This window comes from Neopsephotus bourkii, unplaced genomic scaffold (genome assembly GCF_033783945.1).
Source record: "Neopsephotus bourkii isolate Nb327-2 ecotype Australia unplaced genomic scaffold, CSIRO-AGI_Nbou_v1 NB_1572, whole genome shotgun sequence".
Lineage (NCBI taxonomy): Eukaryota > Metazoa > Chordata > Aves > Psittaciformes > Psittacidae > Neopsephotus > Neopsephotus bourkii.
Genome location: NW_026902048.1, coordinates 2,145,089 through 2,164,539, shown reverse-complemented (window position 1 = coordinate 2,164,539; position 19,451 = coordinate 2,145,089). Strand labels below are relative to the sequence as shown.

Sequence of the window (19,451 nt, the reverse complement as noted above, 5' to 3'; positions counted from 1 at the left end):
GTTGGAGAACCAATCACGAAGCAAAGCTTCCGCTCGTTGACCAATGGGAAGGAAAATAAGGGTGAAATCATGGCTATGATGGCCAATGAGGGAAGAGAGGAAGGGAGCTAGGAGCCAATCAGGGTGTGCAGGGAGGGCTCCGCACACACGACACCGCACACGGGGAGCAAACGGAAACGCTCATTTATTGAACGCCGAAACGCGTCAGGACACGGTGCGGGGAAGGGGGGGGGGGAGGCTGAGCCCCCCGCAAGGATAAGCGCCGGACCGCGGCCAGGCGGGGCCTAGGATCCATTGGGAACCGTATCCTCTTCCATTTCCTCCTCAGCGTCCTCCGACGGGCCTGGAAGGGCACGGCACAGAGTTAGGGGGGTTACTGCAAACGTTCCTTTTCTTTCCCACAGGGTAGGGGTACTAACTTCCACCCCCCGAGAGGGGTACTAATAACATGAACCCTTAAAACCAGCCCTGTGCGCAGAATCTACATAGCACTAACACAGCATTGCCAGCCTGTGGTTAAGATTTGTCCATGCAGAACCCTCTGAGACACGCTCCTGTACCCTCATCCGAGGCACAAATGCTCAGTCCAGACAGACTGCAATTAATTTTGTCTGTTAAATCACTGGGACGAACTGCTGGGATTTAGCCAATTCCTCAGGGAAGGTTCAAGGCTGACGTTCAGCACCCTGCTCTCAGGAAGCCCAGCTAACAGCCCAGAGCTGCACTCCACAGGCCAGGCAGACACAGCCCTATGGATGTGGTCCAGTCATTCTGATGATAAACTTACACTCACACAAAAAAAACCCAAAAACACACCAACCCCCCCACAAACACCAAAAACACAAACCCACAACCCAAAAAAACCACAACCCCCCACCAAAAACAAACACCAAACAGTTTAAACAGTTCTTTTCAACTGTCTGGCCTTTCCAACATAACTCCCTCCTGAGCTCACATAAAACACCAGGAAGGAAGAAAAAGAAGTCGATTCTGTTTGGGAAACAGTAATTAAAGTGACCTGATTTGCGTTCTCTGCCGGGAATCTGACCAGCCTGCAGCATGCCCTTCAGCCGCTCCACTTCAGCCAAAGTCGTGGCATTGGCTATAGCAGTCTGAAAAACAGACAAGAGAACCCAATGAATCTCCACACGCAGTGTCAGTCTGTTTAAAAGAAACCTGAGAACAGCGTTTATTCCCCAGTGAAGTGATGCGAAGCTTCTATAGGAAGTTCTACAAAGTTCTAGTTCTAGAAAATTCTGCAAATGACAAAGACCCTACTCAGAATAACTCCACTCTTATTAAATGAGCTGCTTTGGCCTGAGAGAACTCCAAGCTCAGAGAACATTCCATTTAAGTTCTCAAAAAAAACAGGTATATCCTAACAGAAGAAAAATTACAGAAAACTGGCCTAAACCAAAGTTAGGCCACGCTGCTCTGTTTGTGTGAACAGAGGCAGAGGTTTCCAGGAGGAAACCTTTGTTCCATTTGGATCCATGTGTGCTGCCCTGATAGATTTACCTTAATTGCCTCGACGTCCCCTGGGGAGGGCCCACCTTTCTTTTTGTCAAAGTGCAGAGCAGCGCCTGGGATGAAGCTTCCAAGGAAAAATAAAGCCTTGTTACACCTTCTGAAGGGCACGCGCTTCTCTTTACTTCCAAACTAGGTTTGGAAGCGTTTCAGTCAATCAAGTGTAGTATCTTATCTTTGTTAACAAACTGATACAGTGAAGAATCGCCTCCTTCAGAAACACCAGCAGCCTGTCCTCGCTGTCCCATTCCCCCCCACTCCCCCCAAACCTTTTAATCTGCTCTTATAGAGAGGCAGGCCTTAACTTTAGATATCAAGCAGTTGACAAAAGCTATTTGATTTGGATGTTGTTGAACACTCAGGTGGGCTGTTGCCATTTCAAAAGCAGGGTGGATAAATAGTTACTGGAAGTGGGTTTCCTGCTCTCATATGTCTAATATGGCATTACACCAGCCTATAGGAAACACTAGACTGGATGTAATCTTAAGACTCAAAAGAAAAACCTGTTGTATGCAAAACTGGATGTTACTGGCTGATCAGCTGGAAGGAATTCCTCAAGTGCTGACCCAGCCCAGGCTGCAGCGTCTTTTGCAGCTAGAGATTCTCTTTATGTTTATTGAGCTATTTAGTTCAATCATCTACTTGTTCTAAAACTATGCCAGAACAGAACTCATAAACAAGAGCTCGAGTCCATCTATTGTAGTTTTAAATGCTGAATACATTCAAGATATGTTTGATTTAATTGTGGATTTGGAAATGCTGTGGCTATACACGATCCAGATTCTGATTTCCAAACAGGTAAAGAAACAAAACTTGTTGTACCACTTAATTAAACTCATTAAACATGTACTTGTAACAGTTTAATTGCAGACTTTCATCTGCATTTACCCTCCTGACTACAGCAGTTTATATTCCTTGGCAGAAGAAGAAAAATGGAATTACCCATCATCTGGGGGGGGGAAAGGCAAATTAAACAATTGCAAATACTAAATTAACATTTCCTGCTTGTTGACTTACATCAACCCACACTGACCAAATAGATCTTTCAAACATACTTCTGAGACGTATTCACCACCATCCAAAACTCTGGATGCTTGGACAAGGCACTTCTGGCAAGCAAAGCTTTTGAGGCATCCCGCTAGCAGCTGGTGTTTCCGTTTAGTGCCTCACACCACACCCAGAACGTGGTGTTTCTGAAGGAGGATGCCAGTGTAAATTGATTTTTTATCTTACGTTTTTGTTCTCCTGGCAATATCCTTTGCAAGCTGTGCACCCCGTTTGCCCTTGAACATTTTCTCTGCCTCCTGTCGCTCCTACAGCGATACCACACACACAAAGTTAATTTAGGAACACTGCAGTTTGCAAAGCTTCTGTCTTTGCAAAGAAAGACTCTTTGGCTCATCTTCATCAGTCAACATTGGTAGGTGGAGACCAGACGGAAGAACAAGCACATAAACACTGCCCAAACACTCAGCCTAGTAAGAGCTCTTTCCCACACGCATCTTGACTGAGAGCAAAAGAGCAAAGGGCCTCTTTCTCCAGTCTTTCTACCAACACCAGAGGGCCAAAAAAGAATCAGACTAAACAAAGCTAGTAAAACTTCACATCATTAAACAGACTATATACTTAACAGAATGAAACCATGACAGAAAAAGAGCATGTTTTTAGAGCCACTTATGATACATAGTTTCAATTAAATTTACAACTACAGCAAAAAAAGCTTATTGTTACTGCTGAATTTTGAAGCATGCAACAAGAAACAAAAGGCATTCATCTTGTGCTGGAAGCAAAGAAACCAGACTTACTTTGAGTCTCACTTTCTGAAAATCCAGTACTCTGACCTGGGGAACTTTGTGGATGACATATAATCTGTAATGCTTCTTATTTGTTACAGGATTCCTTAAAATGCTACAAAGTCAATAGAGGTTACAAAGAGGTTCTTAATATAACATGTGAAAACACACTGAAACACATTAATATACTTAGAATATATCCATGTACCTTCCACAACACCATTAAATAAGCCTAGTAACAGTGTTCTTTGATATTATGAAAACTTGCACTTTATCAATTAAGTTGATTTTACTGAACATGAAGAACAACCTGAAAAGAGATATACGTACATACATGTACATACATGTACACACACACACATATATAAACCCCAAAACAACCCAAACAAAAGAACCCTAAACCACCACAATTCCTAGCTGGACACTGATGAACCAGAAAAATCCCCAAACAAATTGTTTTTACCTTTGTCCCTCATATCAAATGTGACATTACTGAAAAGTCATTGTTCACATGTATTTTAAAGTATTTTGTAACAACAGTTTTAACCTTCATTTTTTAGGCTTTTAAAGGTTAAGGTTACTTCAGTGCTCACATACTGGTTTATAGAGATGTTACATCTCATTAGTCCAATTGTCTGTCAGTAACAGAAAGCTTCACCCATTAAATACCAGGTATTTCTGAAGTGTAGTGGAAACCTTTACCAATTTAACTTTTAGGCGTAAAGGCTCTGTCACAGCTCATAAAAAGGAGAACATTTCAGAGCAAAGCAAAGAGCCAGGTCAGCTGCAGAGTTCAAACACCAGGGAAAGAGCAGCTTGTCTTTGCAAGATCACATACCTCAGGTACGTCAATGACTTTATAGTTGACAATGGATCCAGTTCACCCTATGTAATGAGAACACAGTAAGAAATCATAAGCCCCTTTAGTGAATGATCAAAATCTGATTTGAAAACAAGGTTCCTGAACTCACATCTATTTTAATGACCAATTACAATTAGTAATTGTTACTAACTAGGATTACTGCAATTAGTTTAACGGGAAATCCACTAAGTCTTTGTGCCTGCTGCTCCACTGCATGCTGCAAATTATGCTCATTACAATATGTACAGCATTAACTACTACCAATACCATACAGCATTACTCTAAAGCAAAAGAGCCAACTACTACCAGAAGTATGTGACAGTACTCTCAGGAAAAAGGTTAATTGGAAAGATGACAAACACAAACTTTAAGCTTGGTTCAATTTATCCCGCACTTACCAGTTCAGCAATGTTGTTGTTGGTGAGAATGAGCTCTGTCAGGCAGGGCAGAGCCTGCTCAAGGTTTTCACCAATGCGACTAAAGAAGAACAAAAACCAAAGGTTTAACTTAGGCCAGAAATGAACAATGGTGAAAAGACATCCAGAAACATGGTAACAAAGAGGATCCCCATGTAAACCAACCCAGTCCAACGCTGGCAGGAGTTTGGGTCAGCATCCACTACAGTATTTTTACTAATAAAGCTGGCAATAAATACAAGCCATTGCTGAAAGAGGGCTAGATGCAATATCAGATTTACATTCACCCACTGCACGTATCCCTGGTTTTGTTTTTATGGGGACTGACTACTGAAATCCAAAGTTCCAGGCAGATTCCAAACCTGCATCTCATTGTCCTGTGTGAAAAACAAAGACTGACTTTTGCACTGAGCGAGGCAGGAAAATCAAATAGAGCCTACACAGCTCTCTCTATATCTCTACTATACAATGCAGATTTTTTTCCATAAACCAAACACTTCTACACATACCGAGCACTGAAAGATGCACAGGCATTCTCCCAAAGAGCATTTTCCTCTGCCTCAGGGCCCCATCTGGCCAAAATACAACCACTTACCAAATCCTGTTGTTATTCATCAGAAGAGTTTTCAGCCTCCTCAACAGAGGGAACCCATCCAGCTTCCGGATCTCATTGTCAGAGAAATCAATTGCATCAAATTGGTCCAGAGTGGCACCCAAGTTCTCAATAACAGGGATTTTATAGCCTGAGGGAAGGGTGCAAGGCAGAGATCAGATGGTGCCCAAATGGGAGCAGAACAAAGAGGCAGAGCACACATATCTGGACAGACTGAGGATGCAGGCAGTCAAAGCATCTCTGGAATGAGTCCTCCGCATCACTCACAGATCAAACTCTCCCTCTCAGACCCAACAGCCCCGCAGCCTTTTCAAAGCACCCCTCTTCCTCCCCCTCCACAAACACCTCAACACAGCCCCTGTAACCGCACAGCCCAAACCCACCTTCCTGGCACATCCCTCATGTGTCCCACCCCAACCACTGCACGTTACTCCCACATTACCCCAAATCCCCTTCTATTCCAGCCCCTCCAGATTCCCCTAACACTGGAGCCTCTTTAACTCCCCCCTTCCCCAATCCCCTCAAGTCACTGCAGATCTCTCAAAAAACCTCCTTCCGGCTTCCCCCGTCCGGCTGCAGCCCACTGAAGACCCCAAACCCCTCCACAAGATACCCACAGGCCCCACCACAGGCCCACTAGGCCTCACCACAGACCCCCAAAGCCCCGGCCTAGGCCGCACCGCCCGGCCCAGGGCTGAAGCCACGCTCTCCCCCGGCACAGCCCCCCCGGCCGGAGCCGCTCTGTCCCGCTCACCGCGCAGGTCGAGCTCTCGGTCGCGCACGGCATTGGTGTACTGTGCCGCCTGCTCGATCAGCTCCGCCGTCAGCTTCACCATCGCGCCGGGCCGCACCGCGCCTCACCGCCGGGCCGGGCCGCACCGCACCGCGCCAGGACAACCAGCCGAGCGCCGAGCAGACCCCGGCCAGGCCGAGCAGCCGAGCGCCGAGCGCTGCCCCGCTGCCCGCCCGCTGCTCCGTTCCCGAGTGGCGGGGCCGCAGTGCGTTCGCCCCCGGGCAGCCGCGGCTCCCCGTTCGCCCCCGGGGCCGGGCAGGCACAGGCCGTGCCCCTCAGAGGGACCCGGGGAGCGGGGGAGCGGCCCCGCCGCAGTGCAGGCCTCTCGTCAGCAGAGGGACCCGGCGGCCTGCGCACCGCTCTGCCCTCCGAGGAAGCGGCCCCAAAGCGCGTCCCCGGCACCCCGGAGCCGGCTTCAGGCCGGGGCTGGCAGCGAGAAGGCTGCTTTCCTATGGGCTGTGTGTGCTTTAGCTGTGGGACCGTGCTTGTCCGAACACGTGCTGCCCCCTCCCTCCACGCCATGCAGCCAGGGCAGCTTCCCGCAGCTACGGCTCCTGCATCCAAGCAGCAGCTCAGCCTTTGCTCCCGGGCATGGAGTTGCCCATAAAGGCTTTGCCCTGCAGCATTAAGACAGTTGCTCTGGCTCTTCCATGCGTATTCCTGGTTTCAGAGAAGCTCTGAAGGGTATTCATCCTTTCCCCGCAAGACAAAGAGCGCTTTCAAGTGTCTCTGCATCCCCTCAGCTGCTTTAGGAACGCGGAGAACAGCAAAGAAGAGCTGGGGTCCCAGCTTGCCCATTGCCCACGTCGGGCTGCTGCGGCCGAGTTGACAGGGCTCGGCCGGTGGCTGGAGGGTGATACGGGCTAAAGGAAGCATTTGACGCCCCCAGGTCCCAACCATCACCTGATGGATGGCACCAAGCCACTTCTGCAGCCCTGGAGGATACTGCCCCAGCCCTCCAGCCCCCCGAGTCGGGGTGGTTTCTGGATCCTCTGCTGTCGAGGGAAGGGTGTTTCTCATGAGCCATGACACCTCGGTGAACCCAAAGGATGTGATAATAGGTTAAACGCTGCAGACGCGTTTGGCACCGCACAAGGATGGCTCACGCTTTTCCTTCGGGAGCATCTTGCAGCATTACCCCGAGAGGGACTCCTGGCGCATTCCCCGGCATTGCAGCGTCAGAGCTGGCTCTGTTGTGCCGGATGATCCCTGCGGAGATGTCAGCTGGGGTCAGGCAGCTCCTGTGCTCCCTGCTTGCAAAACGCCCTCTCCAAAGCTGTATATGGAAGCACGTAGTCAGGTTTTTATGACATCTGCGCTTGTTTAAACACAGTTAGGAGAGAGCAAGAAGAAGAGAAAGAGCTGTCATAAGCAAAGTCACCAGCAGCACCGTTTTACCTGACTCAGGAATCATGAGGTGGTAAAGACAAGAGTCTTTTGTCATCTCAGGCAGTCACTAAAGGGAGACCTTCTTCAGCCTCCTGGAAGGCAGGTCCTGCCTCTGACAAGGCCAAATAAAGCCCAGACCTGTCTCCCGTAACACAATACATCTGTATGCCTCAGCTCTACAGTCATCATAGCATTGTAGTTGAGAGCAGACAGGTTCTTGGTCTTGGATGCTGTACACACGCTCTTAAAAACCCTTTCTTTGTAATGGAAAGCTAAAGTAATGATTTTTCAGATGTGAACTGTGAAATGCAGGTGGTCCTGGATGCAACCTCACAGGCAAACAGCGATCCAGGAGTCAGGCTGCACTGAGGGCTTCCAGAAAACAGCTATTACAGATCTGGCTTTGGTGCCAGGAGACAGCAGAGCAATGGGCTTTAACAAATTGCCTAAGTACGCATTTATCTTGAAGACACAGCAGCCACTTTGATCCTCTGAGCGTACCGGTGTCAGAGAGACTTTAATAGCTCCAAGCAAGCATTGCAGTAGCTTGAATAAATAATCTGAATTTTATTACTTTCCAGGAATGATTTCTGAGGGAAACGCTGATGTTGATGTAGAATTCGTGTCTCTTTCCCGGCAGGCTGGAGGGCAGAAAGCAGGGTAAGGCTGGGACTGCTGGGGACTGGTCATCTTAAATTGCACTGCTTCACCCACGGTGTATTTTGAGTTAGGCCAAGGATGTAAGGGTAAACATGTTTCTTTTTTAGCAGTTCAGTACATCTAAATATACCAGTGAGCAGTATTTAGCAGCAGGCCACAGTGAGCAGAGCTAATGCAGTATTCATGGCTCCTGGCTTTCGACTGTGACACAGCAACAGAAGTGAAAGTAAGTTGGTCATTTTAAAACCCAAGGGACAGAAGCCAGGAGATTTTACCTCTGGTTTGGCCCAGGAATGCCAGGGGAATCCTGGAGCAACAGCAGGAATCACTGGATGTGATAAATCATCTGATTAACTCACATTTATCGTTTGATAAATGTGAAGACCTTAAGATGCAGGAGCCCAAGAGCAGCCCAGCTCTGGGAAAGCACATCCCCTCATGGGAATATTCCATTCTTTTCCTTTTTTTTTCCCCACTGAAAAAGCTCTGTTTCAGGTATCCCAGCACTACCCTGGGCACCTGGCCCATGGTTAAACATTGCAAAACCAACACAACAAACAAAAGGCTCCACAGCTCCCTCCTCTCCCCAGTGCACCAGCGGCTCCTCTCCTTTTCCCACCAGCTGAAGGGGGACAGTGGCCCCGCAGCCCCCAGCAGTGGTGGGGCACTGCAGGATGCTCCTTGTGCGGGTGGGAAAGGGGAGCATGCCCTCCTGCCAGCTCATCTGGGATCCCCCACAGCCAGAGAATACACACAGCTGTGCCTGAGCACAGCCCTGAACCCCAGCCAGACAGCCCTGGGTGCACCAGCGATGCCAGCCCTGCCTGGCACGGGGCAGGTATGTGGGATAGAAGTTTCCTCTGAAGGTAAAAAGACCTTTATGAGGGCAAAAGGGAGGGTTCTGCAGATGCAGCTTGTCTGTCCCTGAGCCCTTTCTCCCGCAGGTGCTCTGGGATGACGAGGAGCTCCAGCCAGGAGAGCTGCCTTGTCCAGCACAATAAAGACATGTGTGATGCAGCACTGGTTGGGATGGCAGCTGTGTGCGTTTGGAAAAAGCACAGATTCATTGGTCGGGGGAGATCAATAGTTTATTAACTTAAAGGTGAGGTCACCAAAGCTCCATCTTTGGGTCCGGTCCAGGCAGGTGAGGACCGGTGGCGGTGTGGCTCTGCCCCTCTTCACCTGGCTGAGGTAAGCTCTAGCGGGCAAGCCCGGGCAGGGCTCGTGTCATTGCAACCGAAACCAAGCAGGGATTATCCTGGCTCCATGAGGAGCCGGTGACAATTCCTACCGTGAATTTCATTGGCAAAAGGTTTAACTCGTTCAGACTATTAACAATGACAATGAGAACATGCAGCCTAGGAAAGAGTGTTTACATACATCTGGTGCAAAGAGTGGCTCTGCAGGGTCCGAGAGGAGGACGGAGGACACAGAAAGATTCCCCACTCCCATATAAAAAACAGTCCACAGAGGAAAACCAAGGATTGTATAAGTTATTTTTTAAAAATCTGTAAAACAACATAGCCAAGGATATTTTAAACACAATTATATATAAACACCACGTTACTGTTAGGAGAGAGCATGAAAAGGTTTGTTTTGGGAAAGGGGTTTGTAGGATTAAGAGTTTCCTGGCCAGATCCCTGGAATGCCTCTTTTGGAGACTGATACCCAGGTAAAAACAGGAGCATTTTGTGTAAGAGAGTGGTGAACCCAGTGAAACAGGGGAAGGATCATGACATAAGATGCCAGGAGATGAACTGGGACACCACCTCGTATAGAGGATGGATCTAGCTCATTCCAGAACTGAATTAATCAGTGATCCCTAACAATTCCAGGAGGGAAATACATCTTGTGGTAAGGCTGTGACCCCCACAGGCTGTTCCATGTGGATGGATGAACCTCCCAAAGTCCCTAAGACTCCCTGTAGGTTTGCCAGCCTTCAGTTACCTACACAGCGAAGCCCTGTGGATGCACTGGGCCGACAATGCCTGCAGAGCCACATGGATCAGCTCTCGCTTTGGTCCTCAGATCTCCAGTTATTGCCATGGCCAGAGAGAAAACCAGCTACCGACTGGATCCGAACAGGAGCACCGGAGCGGGCGGTGGGGCACCGCTCCGGAACCACCTAATTCATCGTTATACCTATGTACAGAGCACGGCCGTCTGCAGTGCGGGTTTAGATCAGCCATCACCTAGCAGGGAAGGGTACCAAACACCGAGGCAGGACCGGTGCTTCTTCACAGAGGTGTCAAGTCCTGCATCCTTCGCAGCGAGGGCTCCCGCCAGCCGCTCGCAGCGGGGCGCATCAGTAGGATCTCTGCAAAGAACCAAGCGTGTGTACATGGATCGGTCCCTGCTCACAAGGAGTGTTTGAGAGTATTAATATCACCGCTTGTCTGCTGCCTTTCAGGACTCGCTCGTTCAGGGTACGATCCAATCTCAGCTCACCATATTGCTATAGAAACGCGCTGACAGTGATATTAAAGCTATCAAACTTACGAGCGGATGCTTGACAGCACCATGTAAACTCTCCCAAAGCTGAAAAAATAAACTTTTGTCCTAAACATTTGGCAAAACGGGGCTGGCCGTCGGTGGAAGTCCTGGATGGATGCAGGCGCTGAACTTTACCCGGCCATAAGACACGTCTGACAGCAGAACTGCACAAACAGCTTCTTTTCACAGAGCTTGTTTGATTTCACCATCTCACAGAAAGTCTTGTCAGCTGGGAGGCCGAGGCGAGGAACAAGAGAAAATGAGAGCGGATTAACACCCTAAATAAACAAACACTGCACGTAACGGGCCCTGCAATTTGCTCCTGTGTTGGAGGAGGGAGAATCGAAAAGGAGTTGCTTTTAAAATGCAGCTTTTGCGTGATTTTAATGAAGGAATAAAGCAGCTTTGCAGCGAGCGGGAGAATTAGCCCCAAGACTAAACTATAACGAATACAGAGGCTTGGATGTGTTTGAGCAACAGGCAGATACCCAGTAGCTCTGCCAGGTAAGCTGCCTGCCCACCACAGCCGTGCCCCAGCAAGCCCAGGAGCTCCAGTGCTTTCAGCTTTACACTGTGAAGGGAATCCCCCAAACCCCTAGGTTTTGCTGCCAGGGAAGCACTACGGTGCCAGCGGTTCTGCCACAGCTACTTACCATTGGTACAGGTTTCATTTGTTACACAGGAGCCACCGAGGAGGCTGAAACCTTCTTTACACTTGAGGCAGTTTCCACTGGAGCCCTCGCAGGCTGAGCAGTGGTCATCGCACCTGGGGATGGAGGCTCTGCTGTGATCTGAACCAGCACCACCACCCATCCCAGCCGTCCCAAATGGGCTGGCAGCCAGAACACGTGTCTGCTGGCACGGCGACATCCAGACTGAACCAGAGGGTGTGGAAAATCACAGGATCCCAGACTGGGTTGGGCTGGAAGGGACCTTAAAACTCATTCATCTCCAACCCCTGTTATGGGCAGGGACACCTTCCACTAGAGCAGCTTGCTCCAAGCCCGTGTACCCAACCTGGCCTTGAACACTGCCAGGGATGGGGCAGCCACAGCTTCTCCAGGTAAATGGGGAATCTGAAGCTTGAAAAGTTATCAAAGCCCCAGGAAAAATGGGCTCATGGTGCCAGCTCGATGCCCAGTGACAGTGACATCCCAACAGCACTTGTCTGCTGGGAAGGGTCAGTGGGACACACACCTCTCCCAGCAATCCCAGTTAGAAAAAGGGCTGTGAGGGGAACCTGTGCTCCTCCAATCCATTTATTCAGGGAAGAGAGCCCAGCCTTTCTGCCTGGGGACAGGGTACCCAAATTCCCTGGGAACGGATGCTGGTCCCTCGTTTCTCCCTGCTGGGGAGCCAGCCCGGCTGAGCGAAACCCTGCGCAGGCAGGAACTGCATTGTGTGTTCCCAAGTGACCTTTAATCCTCCCCTTTCATGTTCGCTTCAATGAGGCTGACTCCACTCCCACTCCCCACTTAAAGCGCAGAGTACCGGAGAGTGGGAGCAAATTGCTGCCTCCCGGCATCTCCCATCTCCCGCACGCAGCCCCCGTGCTGGGCCGGGGAGCGGGTGCAGCTCCTCCAACAGGGCCGCGGGCGATCGGAGCAGGGTTGATTGAGAGCTGTTATATTTACCTAAACTTTACCATTCCTCCCACACCTCTTCCCGAGAGCCTGCAGCCGGGGCTGAGCCCCTTCCACTATAGCCCTAAGCCATCTTGGCTGGCTGGCTCCGGCAGGGGAGCGTGCAGCTTTGCTGCTTTTAAATCCATAGGGCAGGGGTGTGTGGGGTCCAGCCCCACGGCTGCCTCATCCCTACTTTAATTTCCCTACCAAACAGCTTCAGCTGTGAGCTGCTTTTAGCACTGTTTTTTCCCAGCGTCTCTCCCAGTTATCCCCATCGATCCCAGCTTTGCTCTGGTCATGGTCAGGGTGGTACCTACCTCTTGCAGACTTTGTTGGGCAGCCCATGGCTGTCAGCGGGGTAGAAGCCCTCACGGCAGGCAGGGACGCAGCGCCAGTGGGGTGCAGAGGTTTCAGGGGTGCAGGGTGCACAGTCCTCCTCACCCAGCCCTGCAGGACAGGGGACAGGGCACATGGGTCATTTTGGAGACAGTGCCCCACATGAGATGGAGACACCATCTCTACCCTGCTATTGCCCGGGGATCTACAAGCTGCTTGTTGTGCCACCAGAGTCCTGCTTGGCTCCCACCCCAAAAATCCCAGCTTCCACCTCAAAAAACTCAGCTTCCAACCCCCAAAAACCCCAGCATCCTGTAGAGCCAAGAGCTGGCCATAGGGGCTTGGCTGTGGACATCACGTCAAAATCCCTTCTGGACCATCAGCCACTGCTCCCAGGTGTGCACCGGTTTGAGTTTCCCACCACATTCAGAGTAATACAAGGAAAAAGAGATGCTAAATTGGGCTGAAGGAGGGAAGGGCTCAGGAAAAGAGCTGGGAAAGCAGAGGGCCCCACTGGCGCTGGTATATTGTGGCTGGACAGCAAACCCCAGTGATGGAGGTGGTATTATTAGAGGCTTTCCACGCACCAGGCATGAGAAATGGTGAGGCAGGAAAAAGAGACAAGAAAAAGCTTGAAAAATAATTGTGGCAAAGTACATTTACACTGACTGGAATAAGAATTAGAAGGGAAGTGATTTTCTTAAGGGATTAAGAGCCCGTTCTTTTCCACGCCTGCCAACAAGATCAATAAATATTTTGGATTCAGTCTTAGGAAATTGCCCATGTATGATAGAAGAGATTCACACCACTGAACATGAATTGTCTAGAGATCATATTATCATCAGATCTATGATGATTTCGAGAGCAGATGCAAACATTAACAGTGGAAAATAATTAGACTTGCAAGAAGTGAAAAAGGCAGGATTTAAAGGGAACGCCGAGCGGGCAGCAGGGGGAAGCAGCAGTGGGCAGCTCATTCCCATGGGATAACACACCTCAGCTCCATGACATTTTTACACTGCAAAGCCATCTTCCATCACTCCATTTTACAGCCTCCCTGCAATCTTATTAAACTGAAGCACCTGGCTTCAGAGGGATCAGGAAATAAAGAATGGCTCCAATAAAAACCTGAAAACTCCCTAAAAGCCTTTCCAGTATGAACATATTCCCAGCGGGATGTGCTGGAGAGCCGGGATTGCTTCCCCTCCAGCATGCTCTGCCTTGGCTCAGTATGGTGGGTACCACCTCTTGATGCACGAGGGTTTGGAGGATGCTGTGGGGCGAAGGATGTACCTGTGCTGGCAGGGCAGGTCTCGCACTGCCGGGGCTCCCGGCTGAGGTACATGCTGGGCTGGCACTCCGGCACACAGCTCTCTCCTGCCAGGCTGCAGGGGAAGCAGAAAGGACATTGGCACACAAAGATACAGGCTCTGGAGGCGCAACTCAGCCCATCCCCATCTCCACATCCCCAGTGCCGACAGCAGCCTCAGCCCGCAGCGCAGGAGCATCACAAAGCCAGCCAGCGCTTCAGGAGGAGTTAAAGTCCTGCCTCGACCAAAGGGATGGCTGCAGCTTCCTTAATTAAGTATCCAGGAGAAAATAAAGCTATTTTTTCCCCGTGGGCAGCCAGCCAGGCTCTCCCAAAGACCTTTTTGCACCATGAGGCTCCCTGGAATGAAAGGAAATTGGCTGGGCCAGTGCCGCTTCACTGTGGCAGGGATGATTTGAAGTCCTGGCTTAAAAGGATATTGGACAATAAAAAGCAAGCGCCGGCGGATTCTGTCTGACAAGCGCGGCCACTTCTGCTCTTCCGAGGGAGTAGATAATCTTTTGGCAGCGGCAGTTTCTTTGTCTGAGAGAGCCCTGCTGCTGCTCCATGGCTCTGGCTCCCTTACAGCCCCCAAAGGGCTCTTAAGGGTGAGATTCTTCCCCTGAAGATCCCTCCTGCTAGGGGATCATACTTCCACACACACTTGGGGATGGAAACAGCTTCTTCCCAATGCTGATACTATCTCTGCATCCCGCAGGAGCCATATATCCTATGGTACAGGAGCCATATCCTATAGCAGCCCCACTCAACAGGTACATCCAGAAGGAAACTTGCACTTCATAACATGCAGTATAAACATTCTCCTTGCTTTTTTCTCCCCAGTTTAGATGCTGCAGCGCCAGGCCTGCTCTGGTTGCAGGTCACTAGGTTTGGATGAGCACGTCTGAGCCCGCAGCACTCACCCACCGCCCTGGCAACGGCTGGAGGAGAGGAAATGAAATCTATATCACCCTTTTCAGCTACGGAAGGGACATGAATCACCCCATTTAAATCCCCAGGCCTCCAGCACTCCACTGCACCGCTGGGGTACCATGGAGGCAGGATCTTGGGTCTTGAACTAACTCACTTCCTAATTTCCCATCGCTTCTCCCAAGCAGATACCGGCGCTGCAGGTACAAACGCCTCCCGCGCTGGTCCGTTACCTGAACCCTTCTTTGCATGCAGTGCATTTGTCCGCTTCGCCGACGCATTTTTTACAGCTTTGATGACATTTCAGACAGCGTTTCTGACCTTTCAGAAAACAAAAGCGAGGCGGGGAGAATAAAACCCAGGCAGCGGCTGCAGCTGCAAAGCCCCACTGCACCCCAGCGCCAGGTCCCCAGGGGACAGAGCCACATCCCCCCCAGCGGGTCCCTGCTGTAGCCCATGGCCTTATCTGTCATTGCTTGCTAAGAAGAAATATGCTTTGCAAGCAGCTAGGATCGTTAATTACAGTCTTCTAATTAAGAGCTGAGTGGAGCACTTCGGCTTTGCACCAGCCTCTGAACACCCAGAGGTTTTCCTCTTCCCTTCACTGGGCAAAGCGGGCCGAGGGGGGGAAACTCACTCCTCAAAAATCAAGGTGTTTTCTCCACCTGTAGGATTTAAAATAGAAGGAAACCCTGCATAGGAAGGGAAAGCAAAAAGGATGCTTGCACCCAAACTACAGGCTCTGGGGAAGACACCCAACTGCATACACAGCTGATAGGGTGAGAGCTGGGCTTGTTCAACCTGGAGAAGAGAAGGGTCCAGGGAGACCCTAGAGGAGCTAAAGGGAGTGACAAACAATCTGTAGAGGGCATGTAGTGACAGGACAAGGGAATGGCTTCAGATTGACACAGAGAAGATTTAGACCAGGTATTAGGAAGACTGTGAGGGTGCTGAGGCGCTGGCACAGGGTGCCCAGAGAAGCTGTGGCTGCCCCATCCCTGGCAGTGCTCAAGGCCAGGTTGGACACAGGGGCTTGGAGCAAGCTGCTCCAGTGGAAGGGGTCCCTGCCCGTGGCAGGGGTTGGAGCTGGATGAGCTTTAAGGTCCCTTCAACCCAAACCATTCCATGATTCTATCCTCACGCTGCAGTGTGCTCATGACAAACATCCTTACGTTCCTCGGCGTAAAACCCAGGCGGACACAGCACCACGCAGGTGCTCATCTGGTGATGGTAGAGGCTCCTCTTGCAGGCCGTGCACTGGGTCGGTCCCCTCCCGACGCAGCGCTCGCAGCCCTTGTAGCACCGGCGGCACCTCCGGGCCCCTTTGTCACCGAAAAACCCCGTGGGGCAGGAGCTCACACACATCCTGGGGAGGAACGCAGGGGGCTCAGTCTGTGGTGCCCGGAGCTGGGCTCCTCCATCAGTCAGGCACTTGCCATCGTCCTCTCACCTGCAGCTTCAGTGATTTGGGCTCATTTACCCCTTATTCTTTACATTTCAGGTGCCTTGAATGTGCTGGCTCTATAATAAAGAGCTGAGGACTCTTGGCCAGCAGCCCTAACTCCAGGTAAACCTTCCCTGTGCCAGCCCATGGGGCTGAGGAGTGGAATGCCCAGAACTGATTTGGCACCTCAGTTACCTGCCCCTTGGGCATGGGTGACCTGAGCTGGTGAAACCAATGCTTCTTCCCCAGCATGAGTACAAGGCCAAGGTCCTCCAGGGCTCTCCAGCTCTGTGTACCCCACCTCATACACCTGAATACAGGACAGGGATCCCCATGCTGCCTCCTCCTCCCTCCAGTTTCTCTCTCATACCCTTCTTTCTCTGCAAGCATCTATCAATCACCCTTGTGGTGCCAGCCTCAGGGACACCCCACCACGCCTCACCTGCCGGTTTTCACACTGCCCAGGCTGTAGTGGATGCAGTTCAAGCACTGGTCGGCATTGGGGCCATCACAGCCTTGGTCACCGCACTCAGGGTGGCACGGACCTGGGGAGGGAGAGACTGGCTCAGCCGGGGCAGAGGCTGAGCATCCCCCAGACCCCGCTGACAGGATGCTCTGAGCACACCCTCTCATGACCCTATGGTGATGGATGTGGGAACCCTCCAGCTACCTTATCCTATATCTGTTACCTTACAGATCTTATCTATTCTATGGAGCCGGGTGGCTTCGGGTGCTTGCCTCTCCTCCAGCTCCTCCTCCCCAGCATGATTCCCACACCCAGCTGAGCACCCTGCTGCAGGAGCAGCTTTGAACAAAGGCCCAGCCCCATTCCTTGAGGACCAGCAGCAGGGACACCCGCCCATGCCCAGGACGAGGTGGGCAGAGGAGCTTTTTTTACTCCTCAGATGGCTGCACCACCAATTTGTGGTGGGAGCACTGGGACGGGGCGCTTTGCTACCCTCTAATTTCACTGTCCTGCTGCCCCGTGCCGGCCGCAGGCACCGCTCCTCCCAGCCCGCCCCGGCCCCGGGCAGGATCAGGTCTCGTGGCTCTCCCAGTGTATCCAGGTTTGTGTTTTCCCAGGTCCTGTGGGGCACCCAGTGCCGCGGCTCCGTCAGTGCTTACCTGTGTACTCCTCCTCCTCCTCCGCCACCTCCACCTGGCTCTGCAGGAAAGCGGCTCTCGATGGCTCCATCTCCGATGCCGGCACCTCCAGTGTCCTCCCGCGGGACTGGGAGCTGCCCTGCAGGCTGTAGGGGTGCTCGGCTGTCCCATAGAAGAGGAGACTCCACTCCTTCAGCTTCCCTGCGGGGCAGGCACAACATCACCCATCCCACTCCCTGTTCCGCTCCTTACTGCGGACCCAGCTTTCAGAGAAGCAGGGGGAGGATGGACTGGACCATCAGGGCTTCCCCACTGGCATGTCAATGCAGACTCAACCAACAGGAAATGCTCCCAAGCCCCTGAGCTCCCAGCCTGCACAAATGCAGCCCCTTAAGGCATCTATAAGGGTATTTTTATTCTGTAACTCATCTGATGGACTGCAGCATCACCACAGCCTCCACATCCAACGCATGGAGAGAACCAGTAACTTGAAAAGCTCCATAATAAAGGTCTATTTCTGTCTGATAAAAGCCACCCAGCACACATTGGATTATTTCCTGCTGCTGTTGCTCCAGCCATTCCTTTGCCTGATAGAACAATGGCCTGAGCTCTGTGTCCCTTGGAACATCACGGGGGTCACCAGAGCCTGTACTGCACCCAGGATCTGGGGATGCCCTCACCAAGGTCCTCCCTGACCCATGCAGCTTTGGGGAGGGAGTCAAAAGAGGCTGTTGCTTCTTTCCAATGCTCTTTTTCTTTCAGTTCCCCATCAATACAAGTCACCTCATGCCCATGGCATGCTTGGCTTTCACTCCTAATCCCTGCATTTCCAGGAAGCGCTTAACATTCCCAACATCAAACCCTTGGCTCTCCCAAAGGGCTGAGAAGGACCCACTTGCTTCAAGCAGCTTGGAGCCTGCAAAGGGGTGAGCTGAGGTGGCATCAGCCAGGAAAGAGCTCAGACATGTGCCTCCACCAAGAGAATGTAGTTTGCTTTAAATCCAGAATGTCCCACACAGGGAAAGCCCACACTGCATGGGGCTGATGCTGGGGATGCAGCAGGGCCAGCGACAGGACACCTATGGTATTTATTTGGTATTCAATTAACCCATTCTATTAACATGTAATAGGTATTTCTTCTGCAGGCTGGGAGCATCTTCCTTCATGTTCCCTTCTGCCCTCTCTGCTTCAAACCCGGCGCAGAGCCTTTGAGGGGGGTGGCTGAACACGCTCGTTTCCATCTCCTTTTGCCAAGCCAGGTGAAGCCAAGCCCCGATGCCCACGAGGGGCTCCAAACGCTCACCACAAACTGCAAACACAGGGGGAAAAGCAGCTCCGTGGGCGCTTTGCTGCTGCTCCCCGAGTTCAAAAGACTTGGGGTGAAGGCAGCAAGCACAAACAGTCCCTGCACCATGAACCCCCCACCTGCACCTCCTGCCAGAGTCGCGTGGGAGAGGTTTTAATGTACCCCTGGCTTCCTGTCAATGGCTGTGTGGATTCTAACACCCCCACAGCACACACCAGCCCCAGGGAAGATGCTTCATGCCCTGCTGCCATCAGCCGGCGAGGGGGCTGCCCCTTTCCATCAGGAATGGATCCTGCCAGCCCAGCTCCTCTGCCTGGAAGGGGTCAGGGAGCAGGCGGCCAAGCCAAGGGGACACAGGAGGGTTGGGGACACGCTGAGCCCAACCACCCCCAGCTGGGGACCCAGCTCTCAGAGAAGCAGGGGGAGGACGGACTGGACCATCAGGGCTTCCCCATTGGCATGTCAATGCAGACTCGACCAACAAGAAATGCTCCCAAGCCCCTGAGCTCCCAGCCTGCACAAATGCAGCCATTTAAGGCACCTATAAGGGTATTTTTATTCTGATGGACCGCAGCATCACCACAGCCTCCACATCCAACGCATGGAGAGAACCAGTAACTTGAAAAGCTCCATTAAAAAGGTGTACTTCTGCCTGATAAAAGCCACCCAGCACACACTGGGTCAGCACAGTGGCAGCCCGGGCAGGGTGTCCATGGGTCTGTCCATCCGCAGCCTGCGAGGCATCATCCCCTCGCACTGTTGAACAACCAGCCCACACGGCAGATGTCCCAGTGGTGCAGCAAGCCAAGCAAACAACAATTACAGCACTCAGGTTTCCTCCTTTTGGCTCA

At 51.5% G+C, this 19,451-nt stretch overlaps 2 protein-coding genes across 2 annotated transcripts in view; both read right to left on the bottom strand.

Moving 5' to 3' along the window:
• Positions 1-231: 231 nt before the first annotated feature.
• Positions 232-6,098, bottom strand: SNRPA1 (small nuclear ribonucleoprotein polypeptide A'). Its single transcript, XM_061371222.1, has 9 exons — positions 5,966-6,098; positions 5,194-5,341; positions 4,581-4,659; positions 4,159-4,205; positions 3,333-3,435; positions 2,761-2,840; positions 1,519-1,594; positions 1,019-1,112; positions 232-343 (listed from the first exon to the last, which is right to left on the bottom strand). The coding sequence occupies exons 1-9, from the start codon at positions 6,045-6,047 to the stop codon at positions 285-287; spliced, it is 768 nt and encodes a 255-aa protein (XP_061227206.1). The 5' UTR covers positions 6,048-6,098; the 3' UTR covers positions 232-284.
• Positions 6,099-9,123: 3,025 nt separating this feature from the next.
• Positions 9,124-19,451, bottom strand: part of PCSK6 (proprotein convertase subtilisin/kexin type 6) — a 35,708-nt gene continuing 25,380 nt past the window's right edge. Inside the window, exons 14-21 of the mRNA XM_061371221.1 lie at positions 17,316-17,495; positions 16,633-16,735; positions 15,919-16,112; positions 14,980-15,067; positions 13,801-13,892; positions 12,489-12,618; positions 11,200-11,312; positions 9,124-10,775 (exon numbers count right to left, since the gene is read on the bottom strand). Of these exons, the coding sequence (XP_061227205.1) occupies positions 10,678-10,775; positions 11,200-11,312; positions 12,489-12,618; positions 13,801-13,892; positions 14,980-15,067; positions 15,919-16,112; positions 16,633-16,735; positions 17,316-17,495 (998 nt within the window). The 3' untranslated portion in view covers positions 9,124-10,677. The remainder of the gene's footprint in view (positions 10,776-11,199; positions 11,313-12,488; positions 12,619-13,800; positions 13,893-14,979; positions 15,068-15,918; positions 16,113-16,632; positions 16,736-17,315; positions 17,496-19,451) is intronic.

Excerpts from the sequence above, each read along its gene's own strand:
- SNRPA1 (XM_061371222.1), bottom strand. The coding sequence starts at position 6,047 with ATGGTGAAGCTGACGGCGGAGCTGATCGAGCAGGCGGCACAGTACACC. Across the intron at positions 3,436-4,158 it reads AAGTCATTGACGTACCTGAG|CATTTTAAGGAATCCTGTAA; the intron begins GTATGTGATCTT and ends TTGACTTTGTAG. Across the intron at positions 2,841-3,332 it reads TTCAGAAAGTGAGACTCAAA|GAGCGACAGGAGGCAGAGAA; the intron begins GTAAGTCTGGTT and ends GTATCGCTGTAG.